The sequence below is a fragment of the Crocodylus porosus genome, unplaced genomic scaffold, assembly GCF_001723895.1.
Source record: "Crocodylus porosus isolate Cpor-Errol unplaced genomic scaffold, CroPor_comp1, whole genome shotgun sequence".
NCBI lineage: Eukaryota > Metazoa > Chordata > Crocodylia > Crocodylidae > Crocodylus > Crocodylus porosus.
The window spans coordinates 50048018-50067840 of record NW_017728906.1 but is presented as its reverse complement, the minus strand read 5'-3'; the positions used below and the strand labels follow the sequence as shown (position 1 = coordinate 50067840).

At 39.2% G+C, this 19823-nt stretch overlaps 1 protein-coding gene across 1 annotated transcript in view; it reads right to left on the bottom strand.

Moving 5' to 3' along the window:
- Positions 1-19823, bottom strand: part of CFAP47 (cilia and flagella associated protein 47) — a 734432-nt gene that overhangs the window by 547581 nt on the left and 167028 nt on the right. Inside the window, exons 28-32 of the mRNA XM_019528459.1 lie at positions 17738-17872; positions 14792-15011; positions 13792-14001; positions 5700-5793; positions 3534-3674 (exon numbers count right to left, since the gene is read on the bottom strand). Coding sequence (XP_019384004.1) covers positions 3534-3674; positions 5700-5793; positions 13792-14001; positions 14792-15011; positions 17738-17872 — 800 coding nt within the window. The remainder of the gene's footprint in view (positions 1-3533; positions 3675-5699; positions 5794-13791; positions 14002-14791; positions 15012-17737; positions 17873-19823) is intronic.

Here is a 19823-nt window from a genome sequence, read left to right as displayed (position 1 = left end):
TTTAATCACTGAACCATCTCTCATCTTGGGGTGACAATTAAATCTACAAATCATGTAGTTCAAGTCACCTGAGGATGACTTATCCTCCCCAAAAGAGACTTTTTGTAGTCAGACTTTGGAAAAGATTTCATCTGACTTTAACAGAATTGAACTTTCACCATGTGAGGATCCTGGAGAACTTATGTGCAGTTTTACTTGTACTAAAAACAATGGTTGAGGAGAAACAGAAGAATAATTTATAAACCACTGCTGTCCAGATGGGGCTAGACAACCATATATGCCAAGTCAAAGTCATCTTAGACATCTGACAGCATAAACAGAAAGCCATAATGCTTTTAACTGACACAGAAGCCCCGAGATCCCAGAAGATCCTAAAGAATGTAACAGAATAGACTATTATTTTTGCTGCCAGTTTTGATGAGAACAGTTAATGCTGGCAATGAGAATTAAGAGTGACATTAGGAACCCTCTTCTACTTTGAACAGAGAAAATCTCAGTTAGCAGTTATCTTGAGACTGAAAAAGGATTAATTCAACGATACCATCCTGTGGTTTAAAAAAATTGAGGAGTTATCTATTTTTCCTAAGGATGTCCTAGAATGCTTGCTCTTGGCATTTTGAAGTTAGCCTTTAATAGAACCAAGTACACAGAATCCATGAAGGCAGAAAACTAAAATACTGCTGGATATAAAATGTGTGAATAAATCTTAAAAATAAAAGTTCCCAGCATATTTAAGTTCCTTAGTATCCACACCTACTGCATTAACAATTACTTGCACTTAAAACAATACTGCCCAGATGGAGATTTGGAAAATTTCAACCTTACAAGGAAAACAAGTTAACTCTCATTCTGCTAAAATAGAATTTCCAGAAGCAAAAAGGAGGGTGAAGAGAGGAGGAGAATAAATGTAGTGTTGCCTGCTTTCCTCTAAAAAAAAACACTGTCTGGACATACTCATATCACATGGTCCTAGATTAATGAAGTTTGGTACTACACTGACATTACCAGCATAACAAATCATGGTAGCAAGTCCACTGAAGAGGTCTATTTGATTAGATCTGGACACACAGAAGTCATAAATGCTTATAACGTATTACTTAATTTCCTGTTACTGGGGGGGGGAAAAGTAGGTTGCATATTCATTCTCTACTTCCTTTATTGTATGCAACAAATATCTTAAATCTCCATCTCAAATTTAATAAAAATGAAATGTGCTTCAAAAATACTGAATTCAAATCATCACAAAAATGTGATAATGAAACAGATTTGGGGCACAATAGTTACTGTTGTTTTTGTATGACATATCCATATTAGAAGACTGTGGCATTAAGTCCAAAAATGCTCTAGTCCTTGTGCCAATAAAAAGCTGAATAATAACATCTATAATTATGAAGCTAAATATGATGTATATCCTAAAACCTTCATTTCTGTAAACAGCATCACCTCTCCCCTTAAAACTTTCTTCCTCTCCTGTCATCTGATTTAATTACTCTTGTATACTGGTCCTTACAGTCCGGGGTCTATTCTTTCCTCGGAACATGCTTGAATTCATAAGACATGTGTACCGTATCTTTCCCTGACACCTTTGTTGCTATAGAAATTATTTCTACATCAAGAACATCAGCTATTGGAGCATGTGAAAAGTATACTGGTTTGTATTTAGTGTAATACAGTCTAAAATAGCAATAGAATTCTTTAAAAATAAAAGTTGGACAACTCATTGAAGCTGAAGAAATTCCCTTTAGTATTTGTTGTAATATTTAGAGCTGCTCTTCAGTAAGGAATTATTGTATTTATTCTAATCTTGCTTGAATTCAAGTTCTTAAAAGGCTAGCACTGCCAATTATAATCTCTTTTCAGTTTAATTGGATTGTTTGGAAAGGAACTGAGCATACTTTCCCATCTTCAGAATTTATCAACATGGCATCAAAAACTAAATTATACACATTCATGTGTTCTTATAAGGGTATTAGTGTTGCTATGTTATCTTTACTTAGTCCCATGATGCTATGCATGGTGATTATGAAATTAAAATGTACCAAAGAACTCACAACTGAGATCAGACAGTAGATTAAACTGGGAAAGACGACAGAATGGAGGTCAGGAAAAGTTAATGAGAGAGGCATTTTATCGTGAGCAACTTCTATGTTCTAAAATTTTTTAAACTGAACGCTAGCTAGGGCAAAAAGGAAGGAACAAAATAAGAACATAGATCATACAAAACAAGTCATTCCCCTAGAATAGGTATATTGTTATAGCTTTAAAAATGAGAAGACAAAGGAAGCAAAAAGGCACAGGAGGTATAAGAGCACAAGGAACAAAATAGGCAGGGATACTGACAAAGGCAAAGCTTTAAAAGTGATAATAAGAAGATTGAACTTTATATGCAATAAGAGAGAAAGCCACTAAATAGTCTCAAAGATAGGGGAGACAAGGTTGCAAAAGCAGGAAAAGAAAATCTGAAATGCTGAACTTCATCCAGCTACATTTTCATATTTATACTACAAAACAAAAAACAAGTAATGAACTATAACCATTCAGTTAGTTTATATAAATGCATGTTATTACTGCTACTATGAAATCTTGTGTTTCTGTGAAGCCGTTAATATCTAAGGGCACTTTTACACATGCTCCGGGGCGGGGGAGGCGCTTTAAATAAAGCAGTTCCAAGAGCCACTTTAATTACAGTGCCACTACATCTCCTGTATCATCTTCCCTGTGCTTAAAAATGGCAGCAAGGGTGCTTGAACCAAAGCTTATTCGATGAGCTTTAGTTCAGGTGCCCCTGCTGCCATTTTTATGTGCAGGGATACACAAGATTCAGGAGGCTGCTTAAGCATGGTAATTGCCATGCTCCAGCACACTTGATTAATAGAGTCTGTCCAGAGGTGGTGCAATCACCTACCCTGGAAATCTTCAACAGGAGACTGGACAGTCATCTTGCTGGGGACACCAGACCCCACCTGTCATTTTTTCTGCCTGGTGCGGGGGGGGCTGGCCCCGATGGTCTTCTGAGGTCCCTTCCAGCCTTACAATCTATGAATTTATGAGTCTGCTCCAACACGCTGGAATTCCAGCATATCAAAGCAGCCTCTGCATTCCTCTATAGGCGCCCTAACGTGCCATCCTAATATGCCTTCTGCCTGACCTTCGACTAACACAGTTAATTACCTCTCTCAGATTATAATTGTTCAGGTTCAAAAAAATGAAAACCAAAACTACACACATGTGCTTTGGCACCTAGAGAATGACAACTACTATGTAACAGACACACAATGATAAGTGTTTGGAAGCAGGGCCAAAAAGCATAATCAACATACCAAAATGAAAGACAGAAAAATGTAAACGATTTTTCATTTAGACTAGTGTCAAAAGAGAGGCCATTTGCTTGAGACAGGAGAGAAACACAGTAAAAGGAAGACCTATCGATGAATAACATGAATATGCAAAGATGTTCTCAATACAAAGGTGAAACCACCAAACCTATTTATTTTAAAAGCTGACCAATAACCAATAGCATATTTATGATTTACCTTGTATACCTGGAGTAATACATCCATCCATACACGTTTGCTCATGGTCTCAAAAACTCTGTCATCCAAAACAAGTAGATGCTTATCATTGGGTGGGTCAGAGCTTTTTACATTAGTTTTTTGCAACTCAGTCCTCTGAACCTTCAGATAAACAAAATGATATTTAGGTTTAGATTATAAAATATTAAAATATGACATCTAGAAGGTAAGAAAACGATGAGCAACAGATTTCTCTGGCTTTAAAAAGTGTGTTAAACCAGTAAATGGAATTACAAATTTTATAAAAGAAAAGCAGTAGCTATAATAAGATTGAGTTCCTCAGTTTGCCCAACTAGTACGTACACAGGAAAAGAACAGTTTAACAGTGACCCTCCTGGGTCCTACAGTTCCCTGTGTGCTAGATGGACAATATAAGATCACAGGATAGTAGGGCTGGAAAGGACCTCACAAGATCATTTAGTCCAGCACCCTGCTGATGGCAGAATCATCCCCAACCAAACCATCCGAGTCAACTGTCTGTCAAACATGCTTTTGAAAACTTCTAAGTGTGGAGATTCAACAATTTCTCTACATAGCCTGCTCCAATGCTTGGTCACCCACCTAGTCAAAGTCCCTCCTAATTTCCAACCTAAATTTCCCCTACAGGAGCTTGAGGCCATTACTCTTAGTCCTGTCCCCTACAGCCACAAAGAAAAGCTCATCTCCACCCACTCTATAAGGTGTTTTAAGACTATTATCAAATCCCTCCTCAGTCTTCTCTTTTCCAAACTAAATAACCCTTCTTTCAGCCTTTCCTCGTAAGTCATGTTTTCCAGGCATCTAATAATTTTTGTCACTCTCTGCTGGACTCTCTGCAAGCTGTCTATATCTTTCTTGAAATGTGGTGCCTAAAACTGAACACAGTACTCCAAATGAGGCCTCATCAGGGCTGAACAGACTTTAAGAATCACTTCCTTTGATTTTGCAAGTGACAGTCCTGTTAATACAACCCAATATGCTGCTGGCCATTTTCACAACAAGAACACACTGTTTGCTCATATTTAGCTTATGATCTACTGTAACCCTCTGGTCCTTCTCTGAATTACTGCAGTCTAGCTACTCATTCCTCTATCTGTATTTGTGAGTGCAATTATTCTGTCTTTAGGATTTCTCACTTGCCTTTGCTGAACTTCACATGGCTGATTGTGCATCATTTCTCCAGTCTATCCAAGTCATTCTGGATCCTAGCCCTACCCTCTACAGTGTGCAATTCTGCCTAAGAGCTGGCATGAGACAGCTCAACAGAAAGTGTGGCTTGCTGGTAATGTTGATACAGAGGAGATAAGAGCCTGAGGGGCAAGACTGGGGCTAGCCAGGTATAAGAGGTAACATAACCTCCCTTAACACCATAAAAGTTTCATGAAGACATGGCAGGTGAGGATAAGGGATGGTACCCTGAGGAGCTGGAGCAGGGGCAGGAGTTGAACAGCCAATCAGGAGTGTCATGGCTGCCCCTGGGGCATGAACCTGCTACCATGGCCTTTGCCCCAGTATCTGCCTTTTCTCCTAAAAACAGGTAAAGTCCCTCTCTCAGGAGCTAAACTGGAAGGTTCAGCCTCTGAGGCAGGGCCACAGATTGCAAGAGAAGGTCTGAAAGCAAAAGGCCAATGTCTCAGAGTCAGAAGATGCCAGGGATTCCCCTGACTCTTGGGATTGCTTCAGGGAGTACTCGAAGACCAGAGATGGCCACAGAAGTTCTGAGCAAATACTCCCCTGGGGGAGCCCATGAAAAGAACATGCTAAGAAGTATATAAAGCATGCCATTTGACAACTTTTTTTTCCCTCAATTAAAGTTTACCTAGCCTGGCTAGAACACCAGTTGAGAGTGAAAAATAAATTACTAGAAAAAATGACCCTGGTGTAATGATAAAAGATGTCATATGTCACATGAAATGACACAAGAAATCAGCCTGTTCATCTCACTGGGACATCTCAAAGGGCACAACACATATGGACAAATATTTGAAGCACTGAAGACATGGCAAACTGTTTGAACACTGGTATGCCTACTTTTTGTGCCCGTAAAAGAGCGTACCTCCCGGAATAAATGTAAGTCTGTTTATGGCCTATAAATGTTCAGATTAAAAAACTAAAACCAGCATACAGCCTTTGCTGCATCACAGTTACCTTCAATGCAATTTGCAGTCGGATCCAGTTCTTATAGTCATCAAGTTCAAGTAGAAATTCAGGCATTACATGTGGAAGGCATGCTCCTTGGCTTCTAAAATGACACGCAAACAATGAAGAGAAATTACTACGTAACTACATTAAGAGATCACCTTGAATTTTCTGCCCAGTTTTGTGTACTGACTGTATGTTAAACTCCTGCTGCAAACAATTGACAGTGCAAACATAATGCAGGCACTTAGCTAGATGTCTGTGCAAAATGTGAATGATACAATTTGCTACAGCAATTAATTGTGGGCAGTAAATTATAGGCTGTATTATGGCCCTTTAGAAATTTAGCACAGTACGTTCTACAGTTTGAAAAAGGTCAATTTGTGGAAAAATGAACAAAGAATATTACAAAGGTTTTGTCAATAAGCTTTGTATAATCCATTGAAAACATTCTATAAACTTACTAAAAAATGTTTATTAGCACTACAATTAATTTCTCTCAATATAAGCTCTGGCCAAATAGGAAATATCATTTATCATACTGCATAATAAGTAGCATTTGGCATTGTGAAAAAAAATGCATATTTTATAACAAATGGAAATCGACCAAAATTGAAGTGAGAAGCAGCCACTGAAACAAAAAAAAAATGCATTCTACTCCTGAGAGAGAGCTATAATTTTAAAAGATGCAGAACTACTGTATCATCAGATGAATGCACTTTAGCACATTGCTGGTATGAAAATTAAAATAAGAGAAGAAGGAAAATGCAGCATTGGCAAGACAAAGTATAAAAAGGAAGCAATAGGAAGATGGCAATGGGTATCAAGAAGTGGTGGCCAGGTCTCATTAAATGGTCTTTGATTTGACTGCCCTACAGATTGTTTTGCAGTTAGTTTCTTCCAGTATTTTCAGGTCTAGATTGTTTCTACCAAATAGAAGTGCAGAGTTTACAGTGCATACTGCTAAGGTGAATCAAAACAATTTTGCCAGTTTATATATTTTGATTATAAAAGAACTTCTGAAATAAACCATACATCAAAGGGAAGGTTTGCTTACTGAGGTTTCTGTGCACCTTTTCTCTGGTCACTCAAACTCTGGTCTTTACATAAGACATCTCCTTACCTAAGGTAAGGGCTGTAAAAACAGTTTGAGGCAGTGTAAGAGAATTTTGCTAGTCAGTCAAAGTGGTGTAAGGGGCAATCCTTTTTTAATGCTTCTGCAGCAAGAAAATAAATCTGGGTGATATTTTTCTGACATCTTTTTTTCTTGATCTATACCAGAGATGCCAAACCCAGTCACCTTAAGACAGTGACCAAAGGAGCACTGCTATCACACCTGGCTTCAATACATATTCTACTGACAAGTTGGAGAATCAGGTTATTTAGTTTCTTGTCTAAGACAAATGGGAATCTTGATGCCAAGAATTTAGAGCATGTTCAGTAAATAAGCTACAACTAACTTAAGCATTTCAATGTTATACTACCTGGTTAACTTTGAAGATTATTTCACAATTTGGCTATTCTAAGAAGTATTTCTTATTTCCAAACTGTTTTCCTAACAGAATATACAGTTTTCTTTTAAAAGGAATAACTGTTTAATGTCATATTCTTCTATCTAATCAGGCATATTGTCATGTTTCTAATTGAGCATACACAAAAAGTTCTAACCACGGTCATTTTATAATCTAGTTTTATGGCTATTTTTTAATTCTTTTGTCTGCATTTTGGGGTACTGAGCAAATTTTATTAACTATGCTATTTGAGAAGAGCCAATATGGCCTAAAAATTGTTTGATGCTAAAAGTACATATACATCTGGGAAGATTGCTAGAACTGTTCCTCAATATTAAATTTCTTAGATCTTGAAGCATCAAAACATATGCTGCCTGTTTCAGTTTCAGAGCCACAGGAATCAAAGCCAAAAATAATGTAATAAACAGCACAACGTTGACAGGATTAAAACTTAATCTTGCTATTATCTGCCTGAAGATACAGTACTGGAAATCTTACTTAGGAGTTCAAGACCTGACATTTTGTAGCCCTTTAAACAACTATATAGCTGAGTTGCTATCTGCTCTCATGAGCCAAGGTGAATAAAAAGATAAGAGAAGCAAGCACAGTAGTTAAGGTAGTTAAGTAGTTAAGGTAACCATAGTATTTTTAAAACAAAATATGTCTGCTAATTGAAAAAAAATCTATTCTTTATGTCAAAGAACGAGATTGAAAGAAGCACTGCATGGAAGTGAAGATTTAAAAAAAAAAAAAAAAAGTCAAAGTCTACTTTCTTCAGGAGAGTACAAAAGCCACCTAACTGCTTTTTCAGAAATAGTTTATTAAGGTATTTAGTTTTAAATTCCTGTTACCAATTTCATCTCTAGCATTAAGAGCTGTAATCAGATGAGTTTGCCTACGTATATATCTAGTGTCTCATTTTAAACTGAATGACTACATTTTCAATACTGAAGTATACAACTTCAACTTTACTTCGTAAATTGAAATTTCTAGGTTTTCATTTATTTCTCTTGCAGCAGATAGCAATAAAAAATAAACAGAGAAAACATTCATAAAATATTTTGAATCCATGGTTTCCAGAATCTACACAGTAGTATACAACTCAGATGATCCAGTTCTGAAATTTGACACAGTCAACTCCAATTGTTTTACAAAAAATGTCTTTTAATCTAGATCCACAAATATCATCATGAAGCTATTGTCCCTGTAAATTTGTACCAACTTTGGGACTCAAGAAATTGTGTTCTCCATAAATTCCCAGGCTCATCCCCTTAACAAAACCCTATAACTCTCTCCTCCCTACAGAAATATGACAAAGGAAGCTACATAAATTTCCTCTCTCTCCAAAGTTTCTCTGTCATCTTTCCAGTGTCCCATCCCACATTCTCCGCTCCCCCCTCCCCCTGCATCTCCACACCAATTGGTTTCACCCTCAGACAAATATGAATGTCAAGATGATTGGATTTTTTTTTTTTTATTGAGGATGGTATTGACATTATGTTTGTAATACACTGATTCTTCTCTATTAGGGTTATTACTGTAACAGTGGATAACAAAACAGATGTCCCTCTGCATACACCAGGAAGTAAGCTCTATTGCAATCACATACTTGCAACAATCTGGTCAATATTTAGCTGAAATGGCTAAGTTTATTACAATTGCTGAGGTGAATGAGCCAAGGAAACCTTGCAGCAAAGACATCCTGTTATCCTGAATGTTGGCAACAGACATAAACTTTTTCGTGGAATGTTCAAAACTGATAAAGTCATCCTTCTTGTTGAACAGACTGGAAATCTACACCAGCCATGAAGTGATGGAAAGGAAGCTGAAGTCCATATGCTTCTATTCACAGGGTGGTCTCAGAAGCTTCAGCAAATTGAACATTTATTTCATGCCCTATGGGCATTACAGTGATACCAGTCAATTCTTAAATGACTCATTAGCTTTCAACTCCATAGTGTCTGTGAACATCTTACTATCACTGCTGTATATAGTTCCAACACCACTAAGGTTAACTGCACATAATTGTTATGAACAACTTCTGGTTGTCCTTAATAATATCCAAACAACAATTATCATGATATTTGGTGACCTGTAAATGCACAGGAAGAAAAGGATAGCAATACCTAGACAAGAAAACAACTTTGAAGCAGAAGAACTGGAACAGGCAGAGTTTATTGGACATCAACCTTGCCAATGATATGTTTATATCTGACTTGTTTTTCCCAAAGATTTTCAAGCAGACATGGTATGGCCTGGATGTTCTCTCAAGGGCTGTATTGATCAAGTCCTCATTAATAATCAGGGAAGGTCAATCATTACAGGTGTTGAATTTGACAATGACTATCAGTTTCTACTGATAAATTGCCACTTCACTTCAATATCAACCAGCAATAGTCCAATTTATTCAAAAGCTCTTGCTGTAGCTAAGCTATCAAATGGTCTTCAGTTCCATATTGTTCAAGGCTGTTGAGGCACAGAAACATAAATCTTGCTTCCTTTTTCATCTAATAGGAACGGCATTGTTTCAATAAATGAACATGTACCATTGCCAGGTTGGTGCTGGGGCTATTATGGATGCTTCTTCAAACATCCATAATAGTTTAGAGAAGAGATATTCACAGTTGGCACTAAGGAAAACAAATAAAGCTACACTTTGAGTATTCCAGGGATACGTCTGTCAAAAGCAAAAGCAAAGGCCATACAGATTTGTCTTCAAAACATTTTGAAATTATTGTATTAGAAAGATAAGACATTCAGTTGATCTACAGAGGCAGCAACTAGACATGATTTCCACAACCTTTAATTGCATTTGTAGTGAAAGGCAAGCCTAACCCACCAAGTAAAAAATGAGGATGGCAGCATTAGCCAGAATTTGCAATATCAGTAGTATTGATAGGAATATTACTTTTAAGACATTGTTCAATTGTTCACTGCCTACCGTCTCTCTTCCATTTGAAGAGAGGTAGGAAGTATCAGTAGAACCCCATTCTTTCAATGAAGAACAGATTCAAAATGTAGTCTACAAATTTATGTCTGAGAAGACATCATGAATTTGAACCATCAACCCTGCCTTGCTGAAGGCTGTCAAGAGCACTGTTATGCCACTACTGTATGGGCTATTCCATACCATCTAGCATTCCATGAGTAGAAGAAAGTTGCTACTCTAAGAAAAGATGATAAGGCTACATCTATGAAACCATATTATTATTATTAGGTCCAAAAAAGTCTGTTTCCAGGTGAATCTCCTGTGTACTTCATAGCAGTGGCCAGGATCTTCAGTGCAGCATTAGTCCTAGTTCTTCCTTTATCAATGTAGTATTACCATATGTTACTCAAATCTATGATGACCCTGAATTTAAGACAAACCCCCTTCCCCCTCCCAATAATAAATTCTATATATGCAAAATTTATAAATGAGTTATATATTTTAGGTATAGAATCTAATTATCAGAAGTTTGTCTTGAATTTGTCCCCCTCCTACTGCTACAGCAGGGGACATAGTTGGGGGAGGTGGAGATGGGGATCAAGAGGAATATATTTGTAATGTAAGGAACCAAAAAAATACTGCCTTTGAAATAAACATACTGTAGTAAACTGCGTTTAGGCAAGTTACTATGGGTACCTAGAGACTTGGGTCATCCAGCATTGATGCATTTTACGTATTTTACAAACTGCTGCAAGGTTCAGCACAGGTACTCCATAAACACGCTTCTGAGCAGCACTTTGGCACCTAATCGTATGTAGCATGAGTACTACATACACATACACAGAAAATTTTAGATTTAATATGTGTATATGTACATATACGTTTAAAAATTTCTGTATTCCAAGCCACATTAGCCAAAACAAATTCCAAACCCAAGAGAGTCATTCCAGAACCATACATGGCCCTACTACCAGCAAGCATCCTCCACCCCGACCTGGGGCTTCTGATGTTTTCAAAACCTTTGGTGGGCATCCTACTTGCAGGTCCAAGCCTGGAGGCTTGGGGTTAAGATGCCCCCAAGTTTTGCTTGTTCTCAGCCATAAGGCCCCAGGGGCAAGCCAGGGAGGAGTCTCCCATTTCCATAAAGTGGGGTTAAAGCCAAGACCTTACCACTCCAGCAGTTAAGTGGAAGGTTTACTATATATTACCTTGGCAGGTACTATCCATGCCAGGAGAGCAGTCTTCCCTAGTGGGCCTAGGAAGACCACCTCCATGGTCATGGTGTTTCCCTAGCCAGGTAAACATAAACTACACTTAATCTGAGCCTTCAAGAAGTACTACATATGAAGTATGCATGATATTAGTCCACAGCCAAAAGGTTAATGATTTCTCATATAGATCACTGAGTTGTGCCTCAGTAGAGTCAATAGTGTTTCAACCCATGGCAACCCACAGCCCAACACTGCTCAGGATGTGTGTATATTCCAGATACCAGTCCACAAAGGATCCATATACTAATAAGCCTCCCTCCCCTCCCCCCATTCACAACTGGAACTGGGTGTTCTTGTCACATGTCCTGAGGTCCTCCAAAAATTTATATGCAGATGCAGTGTGGGACTGCCTAGTACATCTCCACCCCACCAATCACATGTAACTGGCTAAGAAAGGGAGCAACAGAGCCTCACATCTACATAAATGTCTAGCAACCATAAGCAAATATCTAAGGCTGGTGAAGAAACAAGTCATTAAAAACAGGAAAGGAAGGTGTTGCTCAGCTTTGGGAGTAAAGAGCAAGTTGAAATGTATTGAATGTAGTGGTTCACCATGAGTTGAAAAAGATTTGGTGCTGAAGGAGACTGTGCACACTGGACAACAGATCTTATTGAAATGGGCTGTACTAATCTATTCTTGTGGTAGGTTCCCATCAGCATTTTGGGCCTTTTGACTACAATCAAGCATTTCTGGCACCATGGGGAAGGTGTCAGGGCTGGCTCTGGCCCTCCCACTGCCGGCTTGGTATAGCAGTACCTCCAAGCCAAGTGCCAATTCCCTGTGGAGGGAACACTCACCCATTGCTTTTTAAGGGCCAAAAAAAGTTAATAAAAATAGTTCCCATCAGTATGTTTGCTCAATATTGGCCATGTGTTTTACAGACATGTTTAGTCCGAGCTGCATTCAATCAATTTCATAGTTGATTTCCATTACTGAGCAAACGCTGCTTCTGGCAGAAGTTTAACAATAAGCAATATATTAATTGAGGGAGGTTTTCTTTTATGCTAATACAATATGAAGGGCTTTTTTCCCCAAGCTGACTAGGAGGTAAAAAAACCTTGCCTTATATTTGAGTAAATACAGTATGTTTGACCAGTTTTTCGTGAAAATGAGTAAATGTAACAAGCTACGTAAAACACTTTTTATAAATTTCCATCAAGCTTTTGATTGAGTGCTTGACTAAGTTCATAGAATCTACTGAAGCAACTCAGCCTCCCTGGGAAAATAGAGTATTGAAAGAACAGGTCTATAATGGAACAGAAATACTTGAATTAATGGCACATAAACAACACAATTTTCTATTTTTACAAAGCTTCATCTCGCAAACAACACTGCTTAGTACTGTGTAGCTGATGGATTAGGATAGTTATGCAAATGTTACTAGCTGGCCATGTATAGGTGCCAACAGATGCTAAAGAACACTGGACTGCATTTTTCAGTTCTTGCCATCTGTGTCACAAGATCTTGACATCATCATGACAGGATAAGATTAGCAATGAGGATGTTCATAGGTAAGCCACCCATTGGGACAGGTCAATTCTAGTATCTTTTCTTGGTATAGACATATTATTGACATGGGAACACAATGGATCAGCAACCTATCCCATGCTACAGTCAGTAACAACAAAAGCTTCTCTGGCATGATAAAATGACCCGTGCCCAAGTCTGCAATGATACACTCTACGGTAAGGGCTTACCTGTACTTTGATTTGATTTGCTTTCATGGCAGCTATATTCCTTTAGGATTTATTTGCCTTGAGCATGATGATAATGAACATAATCCTCTCTGCAGCTGCAGGTATAAGAACGGTATTGTCCTGGCTGGGCCAATTGATTGCCTCCCCTCAACCATCTACGCTATGAAATCCGCATTCTCCTTTGCCTTTGTAACCTTCAGGCTAGATTACTGCCATGAGCTCAATCTGGGGCTGCACTTGATAACCTAGCTGCAGCTGATTAGAACAAGAATGGAGGGTCATCAAGAGCATATAACTCCAGTGTTTCACGGTCTGCACCGGCTTCCAGTGGTTTTCAGAGCACAATTTAAGGTGCTGGCTGACCTATGGTCTGGTCCCTATATACCCAAGGGATTCCCTTCTTCTTTATGCCCCATCATGATTCCGCAAAGAACAGGCTCTCCTGCAAGTACCATCAGTGCACCAAGTTCATTTGGCAAAAACAAATGGAAGGTTGTTCTCAGCAGAATACATCAGTAACAAGTTCACTGTACCTAATTATAAACAAAACTTTGATGACATGAGCAAAAAGTTACTGTCAAAATACAGTTCTAAAATAGCATATTATTCAGTTGAAAAAGGTATCTGAACTACTAAAACAACAAGAGACGTGTAAGCAATTAAGTATTTATCATTCATACATATAGTCTTACTTGAGGAAAGTGATCATTGTAGAATGCTGCCAGTGGAGCTGTACCACTCGCTCAAGAGGATCAGAGGGCAATGACTGACTTGTAGTAATTCCTGGTAATAGCTGTCCACTCAGATGGAGTAGCATGTCGTAAATAGTCTTAGTGTCTTTGCCAAGATTTTGTTTAAAACCCTTTTCTTGGGATGAGGTCATCTGAACTTTACATATATCACTAAGGAAGCGAAAAACAACTCTATTTTTTTATTTACATAAAACAGACTTACATTAAAGCAATTATAGCACTGGCAGTGGTGAATTCCTTAATAAGTCATTTAGGAAAGAACAGAGGAATGTAGTATAAAATATGCAGTACTTCAGTTTTTATAGAGCTGTTATGATAACCCAGTATTTTTAAATTGGATAGACTACTAATAAACACTAAATTTATATTAGTCTTCACTTCCTGCCAAGTACAAATTAAAGTTCTGATTTTCACCAAGTTCATAAACCCATATGCATTTAGTTCCTAACTGCATAAGAAAGTGCCCCTTTCCTTATGTATTAGCAATATAGCTAGGACCTGCTGAAGTGATTTAGCCAATGACTGAATGACTTGACATTTAAGGGATGATGATCAGGCCCTTTTCTTGGGAATGTGTTTGGTTTTATTTATATGTAAAGTTTTTATAAAAAGCCTTTCTCTACTAAAACTGTAACATGCATGCATTATAGAGCATTCTCATTAAAAGCGACATACAGTAAGTTTCACCCACTTCAATCGGTTATTCATATACCAAAGATAACTTATTACATGGTATATAACATGGACACTAAAGATTGTCCAACTGCTATTACAATGTAGAGCTGCTTCTAAATACAATCTATATATAATGGTTTTTAGCCTATGCAATGATCATTTATTAATATGAAATTGTTTAAAACCGCATCCAAAAAGGGTCAAGTATAATACTTTATTCTGTAGAATTTTCCTAAGGAATGTTTTTAATGAGAATTATGATTACCGTCTTAGTGAACAGGGAATAGAAATAGGATTGGGCCCCTTAGACCAGCCGAAGAGAGTAAACCAGTTCTGAACAGCAGTTAGGACTTTCTGAAAAAAGACAGATTCCACTCTATCCTCATCAGGAAAAAGAGATTGTTCAAATGTATTCTCTCTCCCCTTGCTTTGGCTGGCATCTTCATCATTCTTCTCCCTTCCATTTTCAAATGCATTTTCCAATTCTGAATAACATAAAAAATTATTCAAAAGGTTTCCCGCCATTTTCTAGTACCAAAACAGTATTTTTTAAAAATATAAATGTTGTCCATGCAGTAAGGGAATAAAATAAAATAAAATTTGACTTATATTTTCAATTCTGATACAAGTGAAAAGAATACAAGTTTTTGCAAACATAAAATAGATTTCTTTATTTTATCCTTATTTTAAAAAGCAAACCATTTTTATTGTACAACCAGGAAAAGTTAAATACAGACCAATCAAGCAAGACACATACATTCATGCACAGTAATACTTTAGAAAGATTTTGATTTACGATCCAGGAACGTTCCATATACCGCTCCTCCCTAATGGTATAATAAAGCAAAATCAACCAATCCACTTTTTCACTTTGGAATAATATCAATAAGACTATTTCATATCTGCTTACTGCGTATGGCTACTGAACTCCCGTACTTCCCTAAAAACCAGATGTAGCTGGTTTATATAGCATTGCTATATTGCACTGGTGCTCAACTTTTTGGCCCTTCAGGCTAAGTGGCACAAGACCAGAGCGCAGATCAGATCAGACCCTGTCCACCAGGATCAGGTCCTCACTGTCTTGAGTAGCACGCAGCCTCCATCAGGCCCTAAGAGTTGGGATCAAGGTCCCGTGCTGCCCTGTGTGCCAGACCTAGTACACAAAACCATAGCCTGTGAGTTTTCCCTGTGGACTAATGGAGAACTCTACAGCCCAGATGACATGGTGTTGGGGGCTAGATGTTGCATATTCTTATTTTGGTTCACATTTTGCATATTTTTCTTTGGTGCTTCAGAAAATCGTTTGAAATGTGATAGCTGATGGCTAGAAAATGATATTTCGAGATTTGCTTTTAGAAATTGGCTTGTAGGCAGAATAGATATGTATTAGAACAATGGTTCAGGGTAACAGCAGGGGTTAATTGGTTTCTTAAAAGTCTGTTTGTGACAAAGTTTCATGTTCTCAACCACTGTGTCTGAAGCTAACAGACAAACAGGCTGGGAAATTGAAGACATGCAACACACTGTTCCCTGAAAAGCCATAAAGATACATAACAATGCTGACTCTGCAGCATTGGCATTAGGTCCCACTGACCAGCTGCAAAGCCCCTTGGATTTCAGGTTTTGGTGGACAGACCAAATTAGAAGACCGGGGATGCCCAAATTAAGACACTGATAAATGCCCAAATTAAGGTGTATGCATATGATGGGTTTGTGGAAGCAAAGAAATATACTGACAGAACAGAATGTAGAAAGTATGACAAGCACAGGGAAACTTATTAGTTTCCCTATGGTACCCAAAAATGGAGACTCATCAGGAGGAAAAGAATACAGAAGGAAGGATTTTCAGAGCAGCAAGGGGGATCTGGAGGCCACCATGGAAGAACACACCACCAGCCTGTCTCCCCCACTCTGTTGGGAGGTGGAGAAGGTCCTGAGAGGAACCTGAGGCCACCATGGGCAGAGGGCAAACCACTGGCCCATCTCACCTACCCCATTGCGGAGGGATGGGCCTCCACCCTTGAGCACCAATCTGCTGATATCTGACATTCAAGAAAGAACCACAGGGTCAAGCTAGCATACTGGCTAGGCGTAGCTTTCCTCTGTGAGCCCTGGCCTGGTAAACAAGAAGAATCAGAGGGATTGTTTTGTTTGCTTTGCCTGCATTACTCTTATCTATCACTGTGTATCAATAAAATATGCCTATTATCAACTGAAAGAAATTGTGGTTGGTCTTAGGGTTTGGGTCGACCTGGAACAGGTTATCTGGGTCATAAATCCAGTGCCAACAATTGCTAGTGACACAGTAATAGACATTTTCTTTGCTACACTACTTACTGCAGTGTTTCTTTAAATACAAATATTTTATCATCATCATCCTAATCTTCATACTTCATAAATAATCCATTTATACTTTTCATATGAAGGATATAAATACGCACTGTGTAGTTTTTGTTTTGATGTACACTAGTTTTGATTTATATTAGTTTTAAATATGTTTAGGAAATCTTGTCATATGATTTAGTTAAAACCTTAAGTTAGCCACATGTGAGGTTCTACTACACTGTAAATGCATTTTGCACTGGGGAATATTCAGGAATTTGTAACTTTTAGAACTCATTTGCCCAATAACCTTACAAGGGGCCAATGCCTGTCTCTCATCTATAATGAATAGGACTTTACTTCTACCTAACATCAGTGGAAGAGCTCCAGACATGCAGTACTACCCAATGTGAATAAGAACATCATCCAAAGTTTTCAACCAGTTGTTGGCACAATATCACCACACATCACAAATATAGTATTAGTTTACTAACTATGGCAGCTAATGTTCCTCTCTCAATCTTGCCTAGGAAATGGCTATCATTCTGAAAACAATTCTGTAAACAGGGAGTATTATTTTGTACAAACAAGACCCCTAGACATGCTGTGTAATTTGTTAGGCTGCTGTTTATCTCAAAGAAATTTCAGCAAGACAGGAAAGTCCAATATGTATTCTCCCTCTGTGTATATACCTTCCAGGCATCAGTCTCCGGCTACGGCATGTGGGCTAGTTTCCTAAATCGTCACAGATTACACTTATAAAAAAAGTTTTGGGCAAAATAAAAGAAACATTCCTAAGAAAAGTCTTTCATATAAGCATTAAAATAATGAGCAGAAAAACTGTAGTGAGAACTACATGTATACAGATAGACATTCAGTGTCATTGTACCTGAAGGGGAATCTTCATAGGTTGAGCTAGTAATTGCACCAAAGGAACTGGAGGAGGTACTGTGGGAAACTGATCCTGGATCATAACAGGGATGCAAAATAGTTTCTGCACTGTTGTGCGTTATCCCATTGTGGTCTACAAAATACAGAATTTTGGGTAGAAGTTTAATATTAAGGTACAATAAAATGCAAGTTGCCAGGCACTTATTAGCTAGCAGTTTACAAACATAGTTAGCTGCTGTTAAACCTTTGTTTCTTTTCTGGTTCAGTTAAGCCGTCAAATAACAAAACTGCCTGTGCCAAAGGTAAACACCTCACTTCTCTAAAAAGTAACTGAAAAAACTGCCTGCAATTTTCTTCACTACCTGTATGCTCTACCTCTTGTACGTGCTAAGGAACCCATCAAGGAATTGTCCTAGCTCTAAACTCCTAAGCCCAGAAAAAAACTAGGCTTGTTCGGGGAAGGGGAAGATGAGGGTGGAGGAAGCCTTGGACCACTAACCCAAGCGGCACCCACAAGTACAGCCCAACCTAGGCCAACAAGCAGAACAAATACCCAGATAAGCAACAGGGGCCAGGGCAATGCTGAGATTAGGGGGCCAGTGCACACATCTACAGAAGACCTTAAATGCTTCTACACAAACACTCGTAGTATGGGAAACAAGCAGGAGGAACTTACCCTCCTGCTAGCTGACACCAACCCAGACATAGTGGGACTCACTGAAACATGGTGGGACCCAATGCACGACTGGGTGGTGAATATCAAGGGCTATAGGCTGTACAGGAGGGACAGGACAGGGAGGAAAAGTAGTGGTGTGGTGCTCTACATTAAGGAGGAATACACATCCTCATCAAGTAGCACAGGGTCAGAGGAGGGGCACATAGAGGTGCTCTGGGTTAGAATAAAAGAAAGTTGAGGGGAAAGAGACTTAATGGTGGGGGTCTACTACAGACCACCCAACCAAGGGGAAGAGCTGGACCAGGAATTCTTAATTCAGCTTACGGAAGTAGTTAGGTCAAAAGACATGGTCATCATGGGTGACCTGAACTTTCCAGACATCTGCTGGGAAGAGCAATCAGCATGTCTGACTGCTCACGTAGGTTCCTAGCCAAAATGCAGGACCTACATCTAACCCAGGAGGTGCACAGCCCCACCAGGGGAGACACCGTATTGGACCTGGTGCTGGCCACGGGCGATGACCTGGTGAGGGGGCTGCAGGTGCTCGACCACCTGGGTGACAGCAATCATCGTCTGCTGGAATTCACCATCCAGTGCAAGGTGGCAAAGGCCTGAAGCAAGGCAGCAGCCCTAGATTTCAGGAGCGCAGACTTCAATGAGCTAAGGAGAGTAGTCAGAAAAGCACTGAGGTCCCAGAGGGGAGAGGAGGGGAGTCAGGCATCCAAGAAGACTTGTCGCTCCTTAAGGAGACTATCCTCCAAGCCCAAAGGGAGGTAATCCCAACACGGATTAAAGGGGGCAGGAGGGCGCAAATAGCTCACCAAAAGCATCCGGGAATGTCTCCTAGCTAAAAGGGAGGCATACACCCAATGGAAGGGAGGGGCCAACCTGGGAGGACTACACTGCAGGTGCTTGGGGATGCAGTAGTCAGGAAGACCAAGGCAGAGATGGAACTGGGACTAGCTTCCCGGATCAAGGACAACAAGAAGTCCTTTTTTAAATACATAGGGGGCAAAAAGAAGTTACAAGGTAACATGGGGACCCTGCAAGCCACGCTAGGAAATCTGATCATCACACCAGATGACAAAGCTAACTTATTTAACAACTCCTTTGCCTCCATTTTCCTGAGCAGGGACCAGATCAACGCCCCCATCGGACCACCCCCCCCAGGGCCCAAGGGAGGCACACCTAGGCCAAGGGTCAGTGAGGATCTAGTTAGGGAACTTCTGGAGGGACTGGGCATATTTAAATTGGCTGGTTCGGACAATCTCCACCCCAGAGTGCTGAGGGAATTAGCAGAGGTCATTGCGGGACCCCTGGTACAGCTTTACGAGCACTCATGGTGCTCTGGTGTGGTGCCAGAGGACTGGAAGAGGGCCAATGTGATTCCCATCTTCAAAAAAGGGAG